Source organism: Saccopteryx leptura, chromosome 11, assembly GCF_036850995.1.
Source record: "Saccopteryx leptura isolate mSacLep1 chromosome 11, mSacLep1_pri_phased_curated, whole genome shotgun sequence".
Taxonomy (NCBI): domain Eukaryota; kingdom Metazoa; phylum Chordata; class Mammalia; order Chiroptera; family Emballonuridae; genus Saccopteryx; species Saccopteryx leptura.
The window spans coordinates 35,297,861-35,315,616 of record NC_089513.1 but is presented as its reverse complement, the minus strand read 5'-3'; the positions used below and the strand labels follow the sequence as shown (position 1 = coordinate 35,315,616).

At 39.5% G+C, this 17,756-nt stretch overlaps 2 protein-coding genes across 3 annotated transcripts in view; one reads left to right on the top strand and one right to left on the bottom strand.

Moving 5' to 3' along the window:
• GAREM1 (GRB2 associated regulator of MAPK1 subtype 1) overlaps positions 1–15,521 on the bottom strand; it is a 200,502-nt gene extending 184,981 nt beyond the window's left edge. For both annotated transcript variants that reach the window (XM_066352633.1, XM_066352634.1), the window contains exon 1: positions 15,395–15,521. In XM_066352633.1, coding sequence (XP_066208730.1) covers positions 15,395–15,515 — 121 coding nt within the window. In that variant the 5' untranslated portion in view covers positions 15,516–15,521. The remainder of the gene's footprint in view (positions 1–15,394) is intronic.
• Positions 15,521–17,223, top strand: LOC136383084 (uncharacterized). The gene is made up of 2 exons (XM_066352637.1): positions 15,521–15,962; positions 16,710–17,223. The coding sequence occupies exon 1, from the start codon at positions 15,712–15,714 to the stop codon at positions 15,952–15,954; it is 243 nt and encodes an 80-aa protein (XP_066208734.1). The 5' UTR covers positions 15,521–15,711; the 3' UTR covers positions 15,955–15,962; positions 16,710–17,223.
• The last annotated feature ends 533 nt before the right edge of the window (positions 17,224–17,756 follow it).

Genomic DNA, 17,756 nt, shown 5'->3' with positions numbered 1-17,756 from the left:
CGGAGGGGCAGAGTGTCGCCCCTGGTGGGCATGCTGGGTGGATCCCGGTCGGGCGCATGCAGGAGTCTGTCTGTCTCTCCCCCTTTCCAGCTTCAGAAAAATAAAAATTAAAAATTAAAAAAAAAAGGTACTCTATAGAACTACCATAGTTTATGTAGTTTAGGATGCCATCCCTTGTAATGTAATCATTACTTTACCACAACCAAGAAAAAACAAATACAGCTGATTAAACTGGGATTATTAATCATAAGATACATCCCAATTTCAGAGATACTAAAATGCACACCTTAGAATCAGTGAAACCATGTTCATTTCCATTTTTGACACATATTCTCACAACGCATCAGGACAAATTAAACAGTTTGTGACCGAATAGTACAAATCTCAGTGCTCTGCCCCCCAACTTTTAATGCTGAGTTGCCTTCACTCAGCCTCAGCAAAATTTTCACCTTCTTTCCATGAGATCAAGATATCTAAATATAATTCAGTAAATCCTAAAATAAGACATATAAATGGAGTCTTTTGGAGGCTTGAGATAGTTTGAGAAGTCAGAGATTGGGCAAGAGCTCTAAAACCCTTGAGCTGAAGGTGGAAGGAGTGGCTGCTGGAATGATTACTTCTTTCCTTGTGCAGAACTTGCTAAAAGGTGAGGAAATAGACTATGCACCTGTGTGTGTGCTGGGCGGGACCTGCAAATACTTCAGAGATAAGGCAGAGTATCTGAGGACGCTGTGGCGGAGTCATTCAGACAAGATTTTTGATCCATCTAGTGGGCATCTGGTGGACCCCGTGAAATGTACAATGGAAAGAAAAGACAGGATGCTGGCTTCCCATTGGTTTAGGAAGACATATCTAAAAGAGAAGCGATAACACTTTTAAAGATATCTGACTCAACCTAATCAAGTTCCTCATAAAATGCAGGATTGAGATTTTTGTTGTAGTTTTACACAAAGGTCATGTAGCAGAAAATGTCTCAGGGAACAATAGACATTATGAGTGCTCTTCTCACCCTATTTCACTTCTGTTTATATAGTCTGGGTTCTGAGATATGAGGTCCACACTGCCCTACTTTTTTTTCTAAAAAGATTTAACTTTGGTTCTTGTATGCGAAATTAAGAGGAGTCAGGAAGGCCATGCCATCAAATATTTTGGTGGTGGTGAGAAAAATGTAAGAGAAATTTAAATCTTTAAAAATGAACAAATGTGGGTAACCAAGGGATTTTTTTTAAAGCAGTAGACACATATCTATTATGAAGTGTGCTAAAGGGTGACCATCATCCAAAAAATAATGAGGAAATGCATTTTCAATTAAAGTAGTCTAAAGTTAAGTGCAACTTGCAAATGCCTCTTAAGTTCTGAAAGACTCTCTGACACACACACACACACACACACACACACACACACACACACGAACAGCTTAGTAAAGTATCATTTTAAAACAAATTCTTCCCTGGAGAAAACTTATTGCCAAAGCTTCTGGACTACGCTTCCAGAAGGCATTTAACAAGTTACCATCATTTCCCAGACTCAACAGAGAAGTGCTGCCTTTAGAATGAATTAAAATTTCTTTAGCAAAACAAATCTCAGGCTTCCCACAGCCATTGGGGGGAGGGGGACAAGTAAATCAAGATTAGAGGCTAGTTAGTCACAACTTTAAAAATAAAGAATTGTTTTCAAATCTAATAGACCATAGGTGTTCTTAGATCACAGCCCAAGACATTCCCTAAAAGATAGGTGTGGCTGAAGTATGTTTTTTTCTACTGTTAAAGAGCAAAATAAATTTGACAAAGAATAGTTCAATTCAGTAGTTAAGCATTCTTCTGAATAAATGGGCTTGGACAAAAAACAGTCTGGAAAAAAATAAAATTCTTACATTATACGCAAAAATTAATTCCAGATGGATTAAAGACTTAAATTAAAAAAAAATTTAAATCTCCCTAGAATAGGAGAGACTACATGTACAAGGGGGTCAGGGTGATATTTCTTAGCCGAGAGTGAAAATACAGAAAAAGAGCCCCGGCTATCCATGTCAATATTAAACACTCTAAAATGGAGAAATATAATATAAACAAAGCCAAAGGAAATTTAAATAAGAAAAAATATATAATACAGTGTGTCCGTAAAGTCATGGTGCACTTTTGACCAGTCACAGGAAAGCAGCAAAAGACAATAGAAATGTGAAATCTGCACCAAATAAAAGGAAAACTCTCCCAGTTTCATACCTATTCAGTGCAGTTCGATGTGGGCTCACCCACAGATTTTTTAGGGCTCCTTAGGTAGCTATCCCGTATAGCCTCTACAGACTCGTCACTGACTAATGGCCTACAGAATGGGGTTTCTCCACCAAACTGCCGGTTTCCTTCAACTGTTTATCCCACTGAGTAATGTTATTCCTATGTGGTGGTGCTTCGTTATAAATTCCGATATTCACGTTGCACTTTGGTCACGGATTCGAATTTAGCGAGTCACAGAACACACTGAACTTTCCTCTGTACCGACCACATCTTGACTGGCATGGCTGTAGGCTGCTCCGCTGTATACACGGTGTTACGTCATCATCTGCGCATGCGTACATGCTGGCACATCATCCTACAGAAACTGGGAGGGTTTTCCTTCTATTTAGTACAGATTTCATATTTCTATCATCTTTTGTTGCTTTCCTGTGACTGGTCAAAAGTGCACCATGACTTTACGGACACACTGTACACATCTAGAAATGGGCAAGAATAAGCAAAAACGTATAATTTTAATTTGCTGAAGAGCAGTCTAAATGCTAAACAAACATATAAAAAGGGCACTAATAGGGAAAATGTAAATTAACACAGTAATTTTTTTTAACTTTCCAATACCGAATGCCAACATGGAATTGGAGAAAGAGTATTCTCATACATCAATGATGGAAGTAAGAATTGTTATAAAGACTTTTTGGACAGCATTGGTACATCTAGTAAGTCAATTCCTCTTATATGAACTAGGTTTTGATATTGGGATAGAAGACCCATTTTTCCTTATTTTTTTCTGAAAAGATTTAATTTTAGTCTTCGCACTTGAGGTGACGAGAATCAGGAAGACAATGCTATGAAAGCTCCTTGGGGGAGAAGTAAAAGACTTGAGATAGAAACCACAGACTTCTTAGCAACAATGAACAAATTAATGACATCATGTACATGGAGGTTTAGTGAAGTGTAATTCACAGGGGCCAATAACTAGAGACAAATTGAACATGGATCAATAGAATATTAAGTGTTTCCACATTATGGAATATTATGCAGCTGTTAAAAATAATTTGCTTTATACTAGATGATTCAGAAAAATTTTATGAGTAATATAAGCAAGAGGTTAAAAAGTATGTAAAATATAAAAGTACATATATTACAATCTGTTTTCATAAAGCAATGACAGAATTATGTTTCAATGTGTCTTTGTATGTATATCTAATGACAACACAGAATTATATGAGTGTGGAGAACATATAAAGAACACACACTAAATTATCGAAGTGGACAGTGTAGGTAGGCAGGGTTAGGATGGAGGAATGAGGGTTGAAACAAATAGAGAAAGTAAAAAAAGAAAGCAGTAGCTAAAATGTAACACTGACAGTGAGAGAGAGAGAATGAGAACAGAGGACACATGAAAGGCAGTCACCAAATACTGATGGTGGTTTTCTGAAGGTGTTGGGACTTCAAATTACCTTTAGTTTTTAGATATTTTTATGTTTTCAAATTCTTTATAATGAATTAACATAATGAATATAAAACAATTTTAACAAAACATGACATCCATTATGTTAATAATCAAGGGGAAATAGAGTTCTGTTTCATTGTGACAATTTCTAGATAGACTAGAAATGGTATTTATACTTAGTTCATGTATTTCTCTCCTTCTCCCCTCTCTAGTCTCCACTTACTAGCATGAAACTCTATGGTATCCCATTGTGTTCAACTCTATAAAATCTACTCAGACTGATATCTTTCCAATTGGGAATCAAGAAAAAAAAAAGAGTGAAGCTTGAGGGAAAGGGTGATTCCAATTCATAAACTACTGTATCTACTGTGAAGTTAATTTGAGTCTTCTTCTTTGCCTCTAAACGGTAATCTTAAAGCCATCTAGTACTCCACTTTTACCAAATGTCACCTCAACCCTCTGATAAATACTACAGTCTTCAGGTGCCAAGTTGGCAAAGAAGTATGCATTTTATTCCCCATCAATCACAGCTATACAGAGAAAGTAAACCGAGCCTTTTCTTCTCTTATCTCTGGCCCCCTTCTTCTTAGCCATTACATTGAAGTTGACATTTACAGAGACAGCCAACAGAAGAAATGAAATGACATTCGAACTATCACATTTGCTTTTCCCTGTCTGAAAGTTACATGTCAATCTCTTCTATTCCCTTTCATAAGCACTCAGACTCTAAGTTTCAACAGGCTCTCAAGTTGCTCTAGTCCATCTCTTTCAAGAACAGGATATGGTGCAGAAAACTCTAATGGCACAAAATGTAGCACTTAAGGGTTCGTGATGGATTACAGGTAAAAAGAGTAAAATGTTTTTATAAACTTGTCAATTTATTTTTAATTTTTAAAACCAAAGAGTGAGGAACGTAGTTTGTCATCTTAGTTCCACACAACACACAGGATCTGATCAACCACAAAGTTTCTGTGGGGATTTCTCCATTATTGAACTCAAATATAATTATAGCTGTAAATACACAACATGGTTTTACCAAGACTTGCAGGTAATTATTTTGATTTCCACAATGGAAGGGGATTCTCTCCTTCAGAGGACTGGCCACAGTGTAATAGGGAACATACACATGAATCCTATATCTAAGTTAATAAAGAAAGTAGATTAATCACAATTATTCAATCTCAGAAACAGAGGTGATAATTAATTATGAATATCAACTGAAGAGAAACAGAAAGGAAGTTTAAAAAGCGTTAACACACACAAAACTTGGAGATTATTTTTATAAATATCCTACAGAAAAGCAAGAAAAAGGATATAATTTTCATTATAGGAGCTTTGCAAAACAACTCTACCAAAAAATTGAACAAAAGGCCCATAAAATTTATGAAAGAAATATAATAAATTACTGATGATATTCTACTAGTCCCCAAAGAAATACAAATTCAAAAAAGTGCCAATTTTTAGAATGTCTAAATTAACAAAGACCAAAAAAATCTCTATGATACTCAATGATGTACTAAGTGAGCTTACTCATTCACTGGTAATGGTACAAACTTTCCGGTATACAAGTCAGCAATGCATATCAACAATCTAAAAATAATAAATTTTGAAGAATAATCTTATTTCCAAGAACCCAAAATAATGAAATGATGTAAAACTGACAAATTTAGGAACCAAGATATCCTCAAAAACATGACATTCAAAACAACCAAATGTCTAACAACTAGAAAATAAATAACTGTATTGGTAATGAGACAATTCAACTCATTCATGACAATTTTATTTTCAAAAATATTAATATTGAAAGAAAATGTTCATGAGCTAATATAAAATTTAAAAAAGTTTTTATATATAGCTTGGTACCACTTTTAGATATAGTCTCTATATACCATGCATGTATAACAAGAAAATGTTAATAATGGTTATATAACAAGTTATATAAAAGTAGGCAAGCCAAAAAACAATGTGAGGAGTGTCTTATAACAATAATTCCTACAAGTACACAGCTTTTTATGGCTTACTTATAAAGTACTTCCACCTCTAATAAAGGGCCTCTCAAACAGAACCACTTCAAGGTTTTAGCTCATGCTCGGGGGTGAAGAGAGGAAAGGAAGTTGGGCAAGAGGTTCATAGTATCTTGGCTGAGGAAGAACCAGAACAGATAGATATCAAGGAATTAGGGCCCAATGATGGCAATTTAATTTTGAATAGGAAAAAAAAGTGAAGGTACCAAAGCATATATCTGAGGGGCAGAGGCTACTAGGTGGCTCTGAATAGCCAATGCTCTTCTCTCCTGCAATAAGAGCCCCTGGGCATTGTGCCCAGTTAAAAGACAAAAGATAAAATACCTGCTAAAAGAATCCTACCTTCCTGATCATGTAGAAGTGTGTCATTCCTGACCAATGTGAGGTAAGCAATGTGCAGTGTAGAATCGATGGTAAGACAAATCCTTTTGCCTGTTCTGCTGCCTGGAATGCAGATGTGAAGGCTAGAGCTCCAGCAGCCACTGAGGACCATGAGGAGAAAACTACCTGCTGAGGATGACAGAGCAAGGACATGAGCAATCTGGGCCCTTGATTCTGTGGCTCTGCCATACCAGTCCCAGACTGTGTACTTCTACACTCCTTTTATAAGAAAAAGGAAGAAATCTCTCCAGGTTGTATATAAAAGCCACTATTTTCTGTTTGTCTGGTTATTCACAACTGAGATTAACCGTAAGTGATATACTTGGCCATAATGAGCTTGTGAAAATTTTTTTCTGATCCTCTCTACTCTCACTGGCTCCCTTCCCCTTAACTGAGCAAAGATGGAACAAAAATTAACTGAAAAAGATAATAATAACAGCAGTATATCTGTATAAAGCTTTATGATATTTATTTTAAGTAGGTAATCTGATCTTTCTAGAGCTCTTTCTCTTTACACATCACTAATTAAACTGTTTTCAACTTGGGTCTGATGCTTGAATAATTTTGTGGGTCGGTGATCCAAGGTAAAAACAGCTCTTGCATTATTTTGAATGTTAACCTGAAACAGTGAAATGGAAGATCTTGGTGCATTAGCTGCTGAGGACCAGAAATGACAGTGGAATAGATGTTAGTTCTTTGCTCCAACCATCCCTTGCTTGCCCAGTGCTGCTAGAGGAAGAGAGGCAATTCAAAGTCAATGTCAATTACGGAATACGGCCTCTGCACACGTGGATGTGCTGGAGTTGTTCAAGTGGGATTCCTCAGGAATTTCATCAACCCTTCTTTTGAATGGATGACCGACTCTGTTATAACCAGTGCTTACTAACTACCTACAAGGTAACAAATATATTTAAAAATAGAAAAGTAAACATTTACCCTTTTTGTGTTACCTTTGATTTTTGAATCTATCAATAGTTCCCTGCTAGAAAGAAGAAACTGTCAATCTGAACTAATTATCAAGAGCAAATTTTCATGTCTAACATCTTAAAGTCTGGTATTAAGAAAACTGTCTTTTTTTTTTTTTTTTAATATGACCAAGGAAATTTTTCTCTACTGAGTGGAGAAAAACGTACATAATAACTCATTTTAAATCATCACAAGAATACATACGTAAGCACTACTCACAGATGACTACATTTCCTTCTAAGCTATAACCAGGCCTAATCATAACTTACTGCAGATGTTAAATATTAACCTGAATAACACATATCTTCATCACTAGAAGCCTTCACATTGCATTTTAAATTCAGTAACTGGTTATAGGTATTTATTAAATAACCATTAAGCCATGAAAGCCCAAGTACATTTGAATAACTCCAAACTAGGTTTAAAAATTAGCAGAGTCAATTAAAGTGACTTGCCCTATAATTATAAGCAATTCATCCACAGATCTGGAACAGGGCTCGGAAACATTGTTTTGTCCTTCTTTTCCTGCTACGCAATACTCCTGCAATGGCATAAAAGGAAACTAACTCAATGTCTGGGATTAAGACACTAAGGTTCCAAGTCAATCTTGGGGCTATTATAGGAAGATGACAACTGTACCAAATTAGCAGTTGTAGTTTTGTAACATTGTTTAAACCAAGAGGCTTGCTTTGCTTAGAAGTAAAATCCCTGGTACCCTGAGAAGACAATTGTTAGTTCAATGGTTAGCTATCTAATCAGGCTTTCTTTATTATAGTAAGAGTTGACTAGTTCCAAAGATTTATGACATTCTAGTCCATATAAGGTTAAAAATTCAACAACATAGCTACACGCCATACGTAAAGGTGGCATCTTAATTTTAGAATGCAAGAACCAGCAAGAAAGCAAAAAAATAAAAAAAATCCAAAAATAAGTTGTAATTTATAGAAATAATTTATTTAAAATATTGATAACTAATAACCCTAAGAATCATTATTTCATCATGATGGTCCATAAGTTTCTATTTTTCCTACTGCTAATTTTAGGACTTACCATCTATCTAGCTCCAATTCATATATTTAAATGTATAATGTTTATCTCAATTGAAATAAAAGTGAAATTCTATTTCAGACTTGCAGAAATCATAGATAACTTTAGTAATATACTTTGGATCTTAAAATTTTTAATACTAAAATTTTCTCATTAATAATCAAATGCCTATCACATGCTTCCCACATACTAATATATTTTAGTGGGTATTTTATATTTTGTCAAGTATGACAAAATGATACATAAACCAGCAATGGAAGTTATTTTTCAAGTAGCATAGAATAGCTGGTGTTTTAAGATTGATAGCCTTCCTGAAGATGAAGAGTTTATGAGTTTTCCTAGAACTGCAGCTCAGTAAGTGAAAAGGCAGATACCTTAGGAATCTCTAACAAAAATAAAAGCGTTTGTAAGTTGGTCTACTAGAATTTGCTATTCAATAAGGCAGCCAAATGAGTGAGAGACTAAAATACTCTCCCTTTAAACCACGATGCAGTCTATCACAATGGTCAGACCAGTTTTCCTTTTACAGATGAATCAAACATCTTAAGATTTCTACTGGCCATGTAGATACTCATTTAAGACTTGCAAAACAATCATCTTATTTGAAAAGCAAAAGGAGCTATGTCCAATTCTTGTCTTGTAGGTCTAAATAAATCTACTGTCCTCTACAAGGTCCTCTCCTATTTTATTATATATATATATATATATATATATATATATATATAGAGAGAGAGAGAGAGAGAGAGAGAGTAATTTTAGGTATGGCCAATTGGAATACATGATAACTAGAGGAAAGTAAAAGTATATAATATATAAAAGAACATTCAAGAAACTTTTTTCTTCATCTGCTATGTGTATAATACTATACTAGCTATTTCTTTCCTCCTAACAGTTACATAAGTAGAGGTGCTCAGAAAATCACCACCAACTCAGTAAAAGTAGCAATGAGTACATGCTAAAAACAGATTCAAGTGTCTTGGTAGCACTGATGAGACTCACATAGGATTCTGGATTAAGTTAAAAGTTCCTTTCCTAATTTTCTGCTCTGATTTTTCCCAAACTCAATCTTGGGTTAATTAGTTAACACTTTCTTTCTGATAGACTTCACACCACCTTTTTATAACCTGTGGATTACTAGATCAGTAACCTGGATTACTCAAAAGCAGGGGTCGGGAAGCTTTTTGGCTGAGAAAGCCATGAACGCCACATATTTTAAAATGCAATTCTGTGAGAGCCATACAACGACCCGTGTACATTATGCATTATCCAATAAAAATTTGATGTTGTCCCGGAGGACAGCTGTTATTGGCTCCAGCCACCCGCAACCATGAACATGAGCAGTAGGAAATGAATGGATTGTAATACATGAGAATGTTTTATATTTTTAACGTTATTATTTTTTTAATTAAAGATTTGTCTGCGAGCCAGATGCAGCCATCAAAAGAGCCACATCTGGCTCGCGAGCCATAGGTTCCTGACCTCTGCTCAAAAGGAAATTGACTAAAGTCACTACAGCATTTCCTTCAGTTTTCTTATCTGTACAAGGAAAATAAAATCTATTATCAGTGGATTTCTGTTGCTAAATGATATACTTTGAAGCCCACACCAAGCTGGCCAGGCACCTCTACTGTACCATATTGTTTTGCAATACACATGTGTTTCACATAGTTTTGCATTTAATTAGCATAGAGGTAGATATACAAGAATGGAAGCTCCACGAGGTTTTGTCTTGATTTGTTCAGTGCTGTAGTCCCAATATGTATAACAGGGCTTGACACATGTATAAGGGGCTTAATAAATATTAGCTGCTTGAATAAACAATTAGTGAACAGCTATGAGATACATGGGCAAGTATATGTTTGTCCATTTCTTCCACATGAGAAAACTACAAAGCTAAGGGATTAAGACACCTGACCAAGATTACAGGGCTATGAAGTGGCAATTCGAGTTACTGAACACAGGTCTCTGGGGTCCGAACCCAGCATCCTTTAAACTACCATCGCTGTCAGCTGGGACATAGGTACCCTCTTACGATATAGAATGTCAGAGGAAATGAAGCCACACACAGAAGCATGGCACATCTTCCTGGAGCAAGATTTACACTAACTTACTTTAGGAAAAAAATCACACACACACACACACACACACACACACACACACACGTATACATAATATCAATCATGGGGTAGATTTTGAAAATTTACATTAATTTCAAAGATAAAACATGGATCTAAAAATATTTCTGGCATTTGCAAACAGCCACTTGGAGCCTCTCTTTGATCTGAGTATCCATGTTTCTGCTCCTTCCGCCTTCCAATCATTTGAAGAGTGAAGTTAGAGACGCAGGGTAGCAGGAAGCAAGGGCCAAAGACCCTCAGTCCTAACACAGCTATGCAGCTAGAAGAGGTCGGGGATCTATCTAAACAACTGCCTCTGACTACTATCATCTTTCTTCTATCGGTCCACACAGCCTTGGTCTTCCTCTTCCTTTTAGCAAACAGGGCCATGAACTCATCTTTCACTGCTCCAGATGACTGTTCTTGGAATTGGGGTAAATGTCTGGAGAAAAGCCAACATTTCTCGAGGGCTTCACCATCACACCTGTAAGAGAATCAATTTCCAGATCCCCAACTTCCTAAGTGTTGTCTTCTCTAAAATCTGATCTGCCTGAGACATGACAGTGATGGAAGGACTCCATCCCATTGTGAATGGAAGCTATCCCTCAATACCTCCCCTTCACAATGGCCTTTCACCCACTTTACAAAAGTGATGCACTTGCATTCCCTTTCTCAGATCTTTCTAAACTGCCCAGGTGCAAAGCCCTCCGGGTGACAAACAAAGGAACCAATAAAAATGCTAATATGGAGGTGTGAAAGTCTCCAGTATCTGGGTAACAACTCCTTTTGTAAATCAGGTAATTTCCAATTCGTTGTTTAAACAACCGGAAATATTTAAACACCAAGAGTCTTAAGGTCAAAAGAAATACAAATACAAACCACTAGGTTTGAATTTATATGTATTTTGTTACAGAAAATATCACAGAGTGGTCAGTAAGGCACTTTTAAACATAAAAATACATTCTTTTGGGAATGGACTTCTGTAGCAGAAAGGGAAATGTAAATATAAACTTAAGGAGAAAAAGAAAAGGCATCAAATTTTATTTTGTGTGTGTGTGTGACAGAGACAGAGAGGAACAGATAGACTGGAAGGGAGAGAGATCAGAAGCATCTATTCTTTGTTGAGGCACCTTAGTTTCTCAGCGATTACTTTCTCATATGTGCCTTGATGGGGGTGGGGGGGCTACAGCAGACTGAGTGACCCCTTGCTCTAGCCAGAGACCTTGGGTTTACGCTGGTGAGCCTTGCTCAAACCAGATGAGCCCATGCTCAAGCTGGTGACCTCGGGGTCTCGAACCTGGGTCCTTCGCATCCCAGTCTAATGCTCTATGCATTGAGCCACCGCCTGGTCAGGTGGCATCAAATTTTCAACTGATGAAGAATTTATCCATGCATTTAAAAAATGATTGCTACTAAGAATCAAATATAGATCCTGTTAGAACTTTTCACTGATGTAACACTTTAATTTAAAAAGTCAATATTTATATGCTGAAACATTACATCTTTGCAACTATTTAAATTTAGGATAAGAACTTTTACGAATTAGCTTAAACATGTGCTTAGGGTTCAGTTTTACAGAATCTTTTAGGAGTACAAGGAGCAAAAATGTTGGGAGAAAATTGCTCTAGACCGATCAGCCTTTCCAAGATAAAATACTGAAGAGCCAGAGAATGAGCCATTTCCCACCTATGAAGTTTTGAGCATTCTTTCTACCTTCTTCTTGGTCATAAACACATTTGTCGACTGGTTCTACAGCCGACAGTTCCTAAGACTGGTGATCACTGCTGGCGGAGGTAGATCCTGGCTGATGAGATGTATCTCACTGCTTAGGAGAATCACTGGAGTGCTTTTCTTTGACTTCTTTAGAAAGATTCATTAGGCAATACCTATAAAAGCTTACTAATTTTGTATTAATCTTATCACACAATGACAAATTTCACTACTGGGGATGTAATACTGAAGGCATCTATCTGTAGGTATTTCATGAGGCACTGCAAAGAGTTGTGGAATTATTACTTATTACGTAGTTAAAATTCTAAGCATGGCTAATGTATTGAGGAATTATCTTGACACATCTAGTTACCCTAAGGCCTCAGACTCCACTTTTTTCCTTCTCTTCTTCCCTCCTGCTCCTTACCTCTTTTCAGCCACTCCTTTGGGAAGTAGAAAGTTGTCTACATTTGATGGATGGGGCCAGCACTTAATTCGGTGTCTACACTGTTTTAAAAATATTGACTTTCCGGTCCTCGGGCTCTCAGAGAGACAGTGGGGCTATTTAGAGCAGATGTCAGACCTACTCTACACCTACACTCCCATTTAGTCTGAGGAGGTAGTTTGAGATAAAAGTAAGGCAAGTCTTCTGAATCCAAAAACTGGCTGGAAATCCCACTCATCCATTTATGTCAATTCTCTGAATCTCAGGTTTTCAAAGTCCTAAAATGTGTTGCTGAGGATTTGAGACAATATATATTAAACACCCTAGAAATGTACCTGCACACAGTAGGCATTCAGTCATCAATAGTTATGAAATTAGATGTTTAATGTTCCTTAATGATTGCTTAAAATTAGCCAATAGTTTTCTCTTGGCAAAATGTCAACCAGTGGCATGTTTTCCAATTTCTTTCGTCTCTTTTAAAACAAGTGATTTGGAAAATGACTACCTTTCATGCCTAAGTTTAGGGTGTGTGTGTGTGTGTGTGTGTGTGTGTGTGTGTGTGTGTGTGTGTGTAAGATACCTACAGTACTAAAACTGGCAAATGGTCAAACACAGGATAAGGACCACATGAAACTTGAGATTCGTCATGTAGCTTTTTTAATATGGCCACATGTTCTATACATGTTCCCAACATTGCTGTGAAACACATTTAAAAATAAGCATGGAATCTACAATTGACTTTTAAAGTCTATCCAAATTTAATTGGGAAGCTAACACTTTACCCCCATCAAACTAGCAAAGTTTTTTTTATTGTTGTTTGTTTTTAAGAATATAAGGTTGTGGGAATAGTTAGTATATATCTCACCTTTAGTCTCTAAATCACTTTGATAATGTGTATGTATCAAAGAATTAAAAAGGATTCATGTGCTTACTCAGCAATACAGAGATTTAATCTAACTCAAACTAACATATTTATGTACAAGACTATTAGTTGTATCACAATTTATAATAGTAAAAAGTAAAGCAGCTTGATGATCACCAGAGGGACTAGATCAAATGGGATAGCCATCCCATTGGATATTACACAGCTATTCTTTTAAAAATTAAATAAGATGGGATTGTTAAGTGACAGAAGCAAGATATAAAGCAGTATTTGGCTGTGATTCCAAATTTGAGTGTGCCACTGTGATTCTCAAGCAGTGATAAGAAATTTACAATCAAGAGCTGAAATTACACAGTGATCAAAATCCATCCCACATCTTGAAAGGATACAGTGTTAAGACTTGCTACCCACTTCCTACTTTTAAAAGGAGGTGGGATGAGTACACTGCTGATTCAGACCCTTTTTATGAATGGTACGAAAAGTGGATAATGAAGCTCTAAGTTATGTCTGTCTGATATTTTCAGTTTAATAAAGCCTTTGGGTGACTTTTAACCATATACACCAGTGCTCTCTTCCTACCTAAGAAGTTTGGGTAGAGTGTCCAGAGATGAGACAACGTCGGAAAAGATGAGGACTCACAGCTTTCCAACATACACAGTTTTACACAGTGGAAGTGGAAATGAAACACTGAACACATGAACACACACACACACACACACACACACACACAGATTCAGATCTGCAGATACATATTTAAAGCACAAAACACTCCCCCCCCCCCCTACTCCTCACCCCTACTCTAAGCAGAAATACCAGAAAATATCACCTGTCCCTTCCTGGATTGATCCGCATTTCATTACTAGTTTTAAAACTCTTAGTTTATTCCCAGTGCCTACCACTACCCACCACCAACCAAACAAACAAGGCTAGCAAGCATGCCCAGATTGTGTTCAGCTTTCATGAACTTTCCTCCATTTATTTTCACATCAGTACTTCAAAGGTCCAATCTAACCCCACAGATAAGGAACAGACTGAGTATGCTTTTGGCCATTGATACATCTCATGTTACTGCACTCTTGTACTACAGAAAAGAATGAGTAACCCAGTTCCTTGTGACTTGAAATGACATCTTTCTGCTCAGTGCCCTTCTAACTTGGCCTGTGTGACCAAAGACCTATCCACTGGCCAGCTAGCCAGGGCCCAGGTGCTCCCAGCAGCCCCAAGCAGAGCAAGCTTCTTTCTGCAAATAGTCTGAAATCATATGAGACCAAAATCAACTGAAGCTTTATTGAGAAAACACAAGAGAAGACAAAACACACCTAAACTGCCACTCTCGACCTGAAAGATGTCTGTTTGCTCGACAGTATGCACACCTATCTACTTGTTTGCAGATGTCACACTGCAGAATCAACAGCTGGGATATATTTGGTTAGTTTCTGGTGGTCAATTTCAAGAAATACCTACCAGCATTTCTTAGCTCAGGTTCTATGTATACAGGTTTGGCTGAGTTAATTGTTTCCCAGGCTGGAAATGCGCTACGCTAATAATCAACCTTAAGCATACCACCACTTTTGCTAAGAACATTTTCTACACACAGACATAATTTACTTTCAATTCGGTTACACATAACAGACAAGCTGTAATAAAAGGTCTCTGAGAAATGTGGTCCCTTTCATTGGTCACCCAGGAGCTTTTTCCTTAAATCTGCTTCTTGGGGGGGGGGGGGGGGGATGAGAGCATCCAAAATACAGATGCCACCCAAAGCACAATTATTTTGTAAGAAAGTTGCCTAAGTAACTCTTCAGGGTTTCCCAGGTTAAGTAATTCTTGCAGGCGAGTGGGAGGGACAGCTCGCCTCCAAGATTACTATCTTCAGAGGTTTCCCCTATGTTGGGTTTTTTTTTTTTTTTCTGGCGTCCTTTTTAATTATACTGCAAGGGCTCTGATTTCCACATCTCTAAGCTCCTGCTGGGGGGAGTGGAGAGCGGTGCGCCAGCGCTGCGGCAGCCGCTCCGGCCAACTCCGGCGCTAGAGGCTGGCAGCCCACTCCCCACCGGGTCCCACCCTCCCAGGCACCCGCGCCCAAACTGCGGTCCGCGCCCGTCTGCCCCGCGCCGGCAGCCGGGCTGGGACTCACCGCTGTCCAGCCGCGCGATCTGTGGCAGCCGGTAAGTGCTGACCAGCAGGTCGAGCGGAACGGCCACCGAGCTCCACTTCACATCCTTGAGGCTGCAGCCCAGAGAGGGCGCCGGGTCCATCTTCCCCGGCTCCTCCCGCCCCGCGCTCCCGCCGGCGCCGCCGGCACCACGCGCCTCGGCGGCCGCCGCCGCTCGCGCTCGCTGTCTGGGCGCGCAGAGGCGCCGGGCACTCCGGCAGGGGCAGCCCGGGCGCAGCGGCCGGGACGGCGGGAAGGAGCGGCCCGCGCCGGGCTCGGCTCAGCTGCCGCTGCGGGGCATGGCTGCAGCGCCCCGCGTGCCCTCAAGCCCCGAGAGGACTCGCAGCAGCCCCGCGGCGGGCGGCGGCCGGGGTGGCTGCGGCGGCTCCCGCTCCGCCTCCTGCTCTGGCCCCGGGTCTGCAGCTGCGGCGGCGTCCGGCTCGCCTCCTCCTCCTCTCCCCCCTCCTTCCCTCCGCCGCGAGCGAGTGAGGAGGAGCCGCGGGTCTGAGAAGCGCCATAGCAGCGCTCCCAGCACTGACTAATCAACAAGGTGCGAGCAACGCCTGCGCAGCGCCGGGGACACCGCCTCCGCCCCCGCCTCCCCAGCGCCGCCCCTCAGCCTGCCCCTCCACTCGGCCTCCGCCTCCGGCCCCCGGCTCCGCTCGGCTCCGCGCGGCGGCGGCAGCCCCCGGTCGGCCACGGCGCCTCGGCGCGGCGCGCTCCTCAAGCTTTAGCTCTCGCTCCCCCGTCCGACCGCTCGGGCGCCCTGCAGCCTCGCCGAGGCCACTGCGCGCCTGGCTCCTTCTTGGAGCCCCGGCGGAGCGGGGCGAGCTCGGGAATCACTCAGTCACGCTGTCGGGCACCTTGCCCTGCTGGCGTTGCTAATAGCGGGCACAAAAGGGACCGACCTATTTTGAGAGTCTGGGAATGGCTAGCGTGGAGCACGCCTTGGCTTTTCTCTCTGACCCTACAACTCTACAAACGGAGCTGAGTGTTGAGCCTACCAAGTCTAGACTTTGGCTGCTAGACAGAAAGAAAAAGGCCGAAGTACGGACGAGGAGAAAGGTGATCAATGATCAGTACCCACGTAAGGGAAGGTGACAATTCTGTTTAATACCTTCATTGTATGAACAAGCTTCTGGAGACCGTGGGGGATGAAGCCACTAACCACCGTAGACACACCCAGGGAAAGGGCAAACTAGAATACTGGGAGCGCACTGGGAATAGCTCTTTTCACATCCTTTCCCCACTCAATTCTCCTCCAGTCTTAATGGTTGCGATCATTTCTGTTTTCTAGGTACACGTACCAAAACATTAGGAAGTTTGGCAAGATTACACAACTTGTAGATGGCCATGCTGGGATTCAAACCCACAGTCTGCTTTCTATGACACATCATCCTGTTTCTCTCAATATTGAACGTGGCCTACTCGATGAGGACAGAGCTCAGCATATAAAGATGGCTGTGAGACTATTTCTTCAGGTATATCCTGTTTGTGGTTGCCAGGTGAAAGGGTTGCGTATCAACTTTCCCTATTCTTCAACATGTATTCAGTGTTCAGTGCATGGAAAGGCAAAATAAGCACCTGTTTTTGCCCATCTAAGGGGACTTGAAAACATCCTGCTGCTTTTCAGTGGATTGACTTAGGTCTGTGCCAATGAATAAACCACTCCAGTTATCAACTGAAGAAAAACACAGAGCTTCTTCTACACCCACCTTTCTCGGCCAATCACTTTGAAGCATTGGCGATAATCTTGACAAAATTCCTTTGCTGAATGTGTTAACCTCTGTGTCATGCACGTTAGTTTTTGTGAAAAAGTGAAAAACAATTTAGGACATATTTTACTCAGAATCACAGGTCCATAAAGTTTTGAGATTTGCTCACCTAAAGTGAATTTTTAAAAACCATAATGAGCTAAATGCCAGATAATTTTTATTCTATAAATTATTCATCATTTCTGGAAATAAAGCTCAGACTCTGAAAACAATATAGAAAACATTTTTTTAAATGGGCAGGGTCAGGGGTTCTTCAACTAGTAAGTAGATCCTAAAACCTTACTTAGTAGATTGGTTTTTAAGAAATAACTTTCTGCTACTATTATATCTTTAAAAGCTTCAGGGAATAGATTTTGTTCATCATCTAAAAGGATCAGTGACTTATGACTTAAAGATAAAAAGTAAAAGGATTAATGCAACCAACTTTTTTTCTTCGATAAAAGATTTACATTAAATTTGCTCTTACTACTGACCTTGTGTATTAAAGGGAAGAGATTTAATGAGATACAGATTCTTATGTAAATTTCATGTTCTGGCAGAACTCTTACTGGAAGACCTTAATTGTGAGA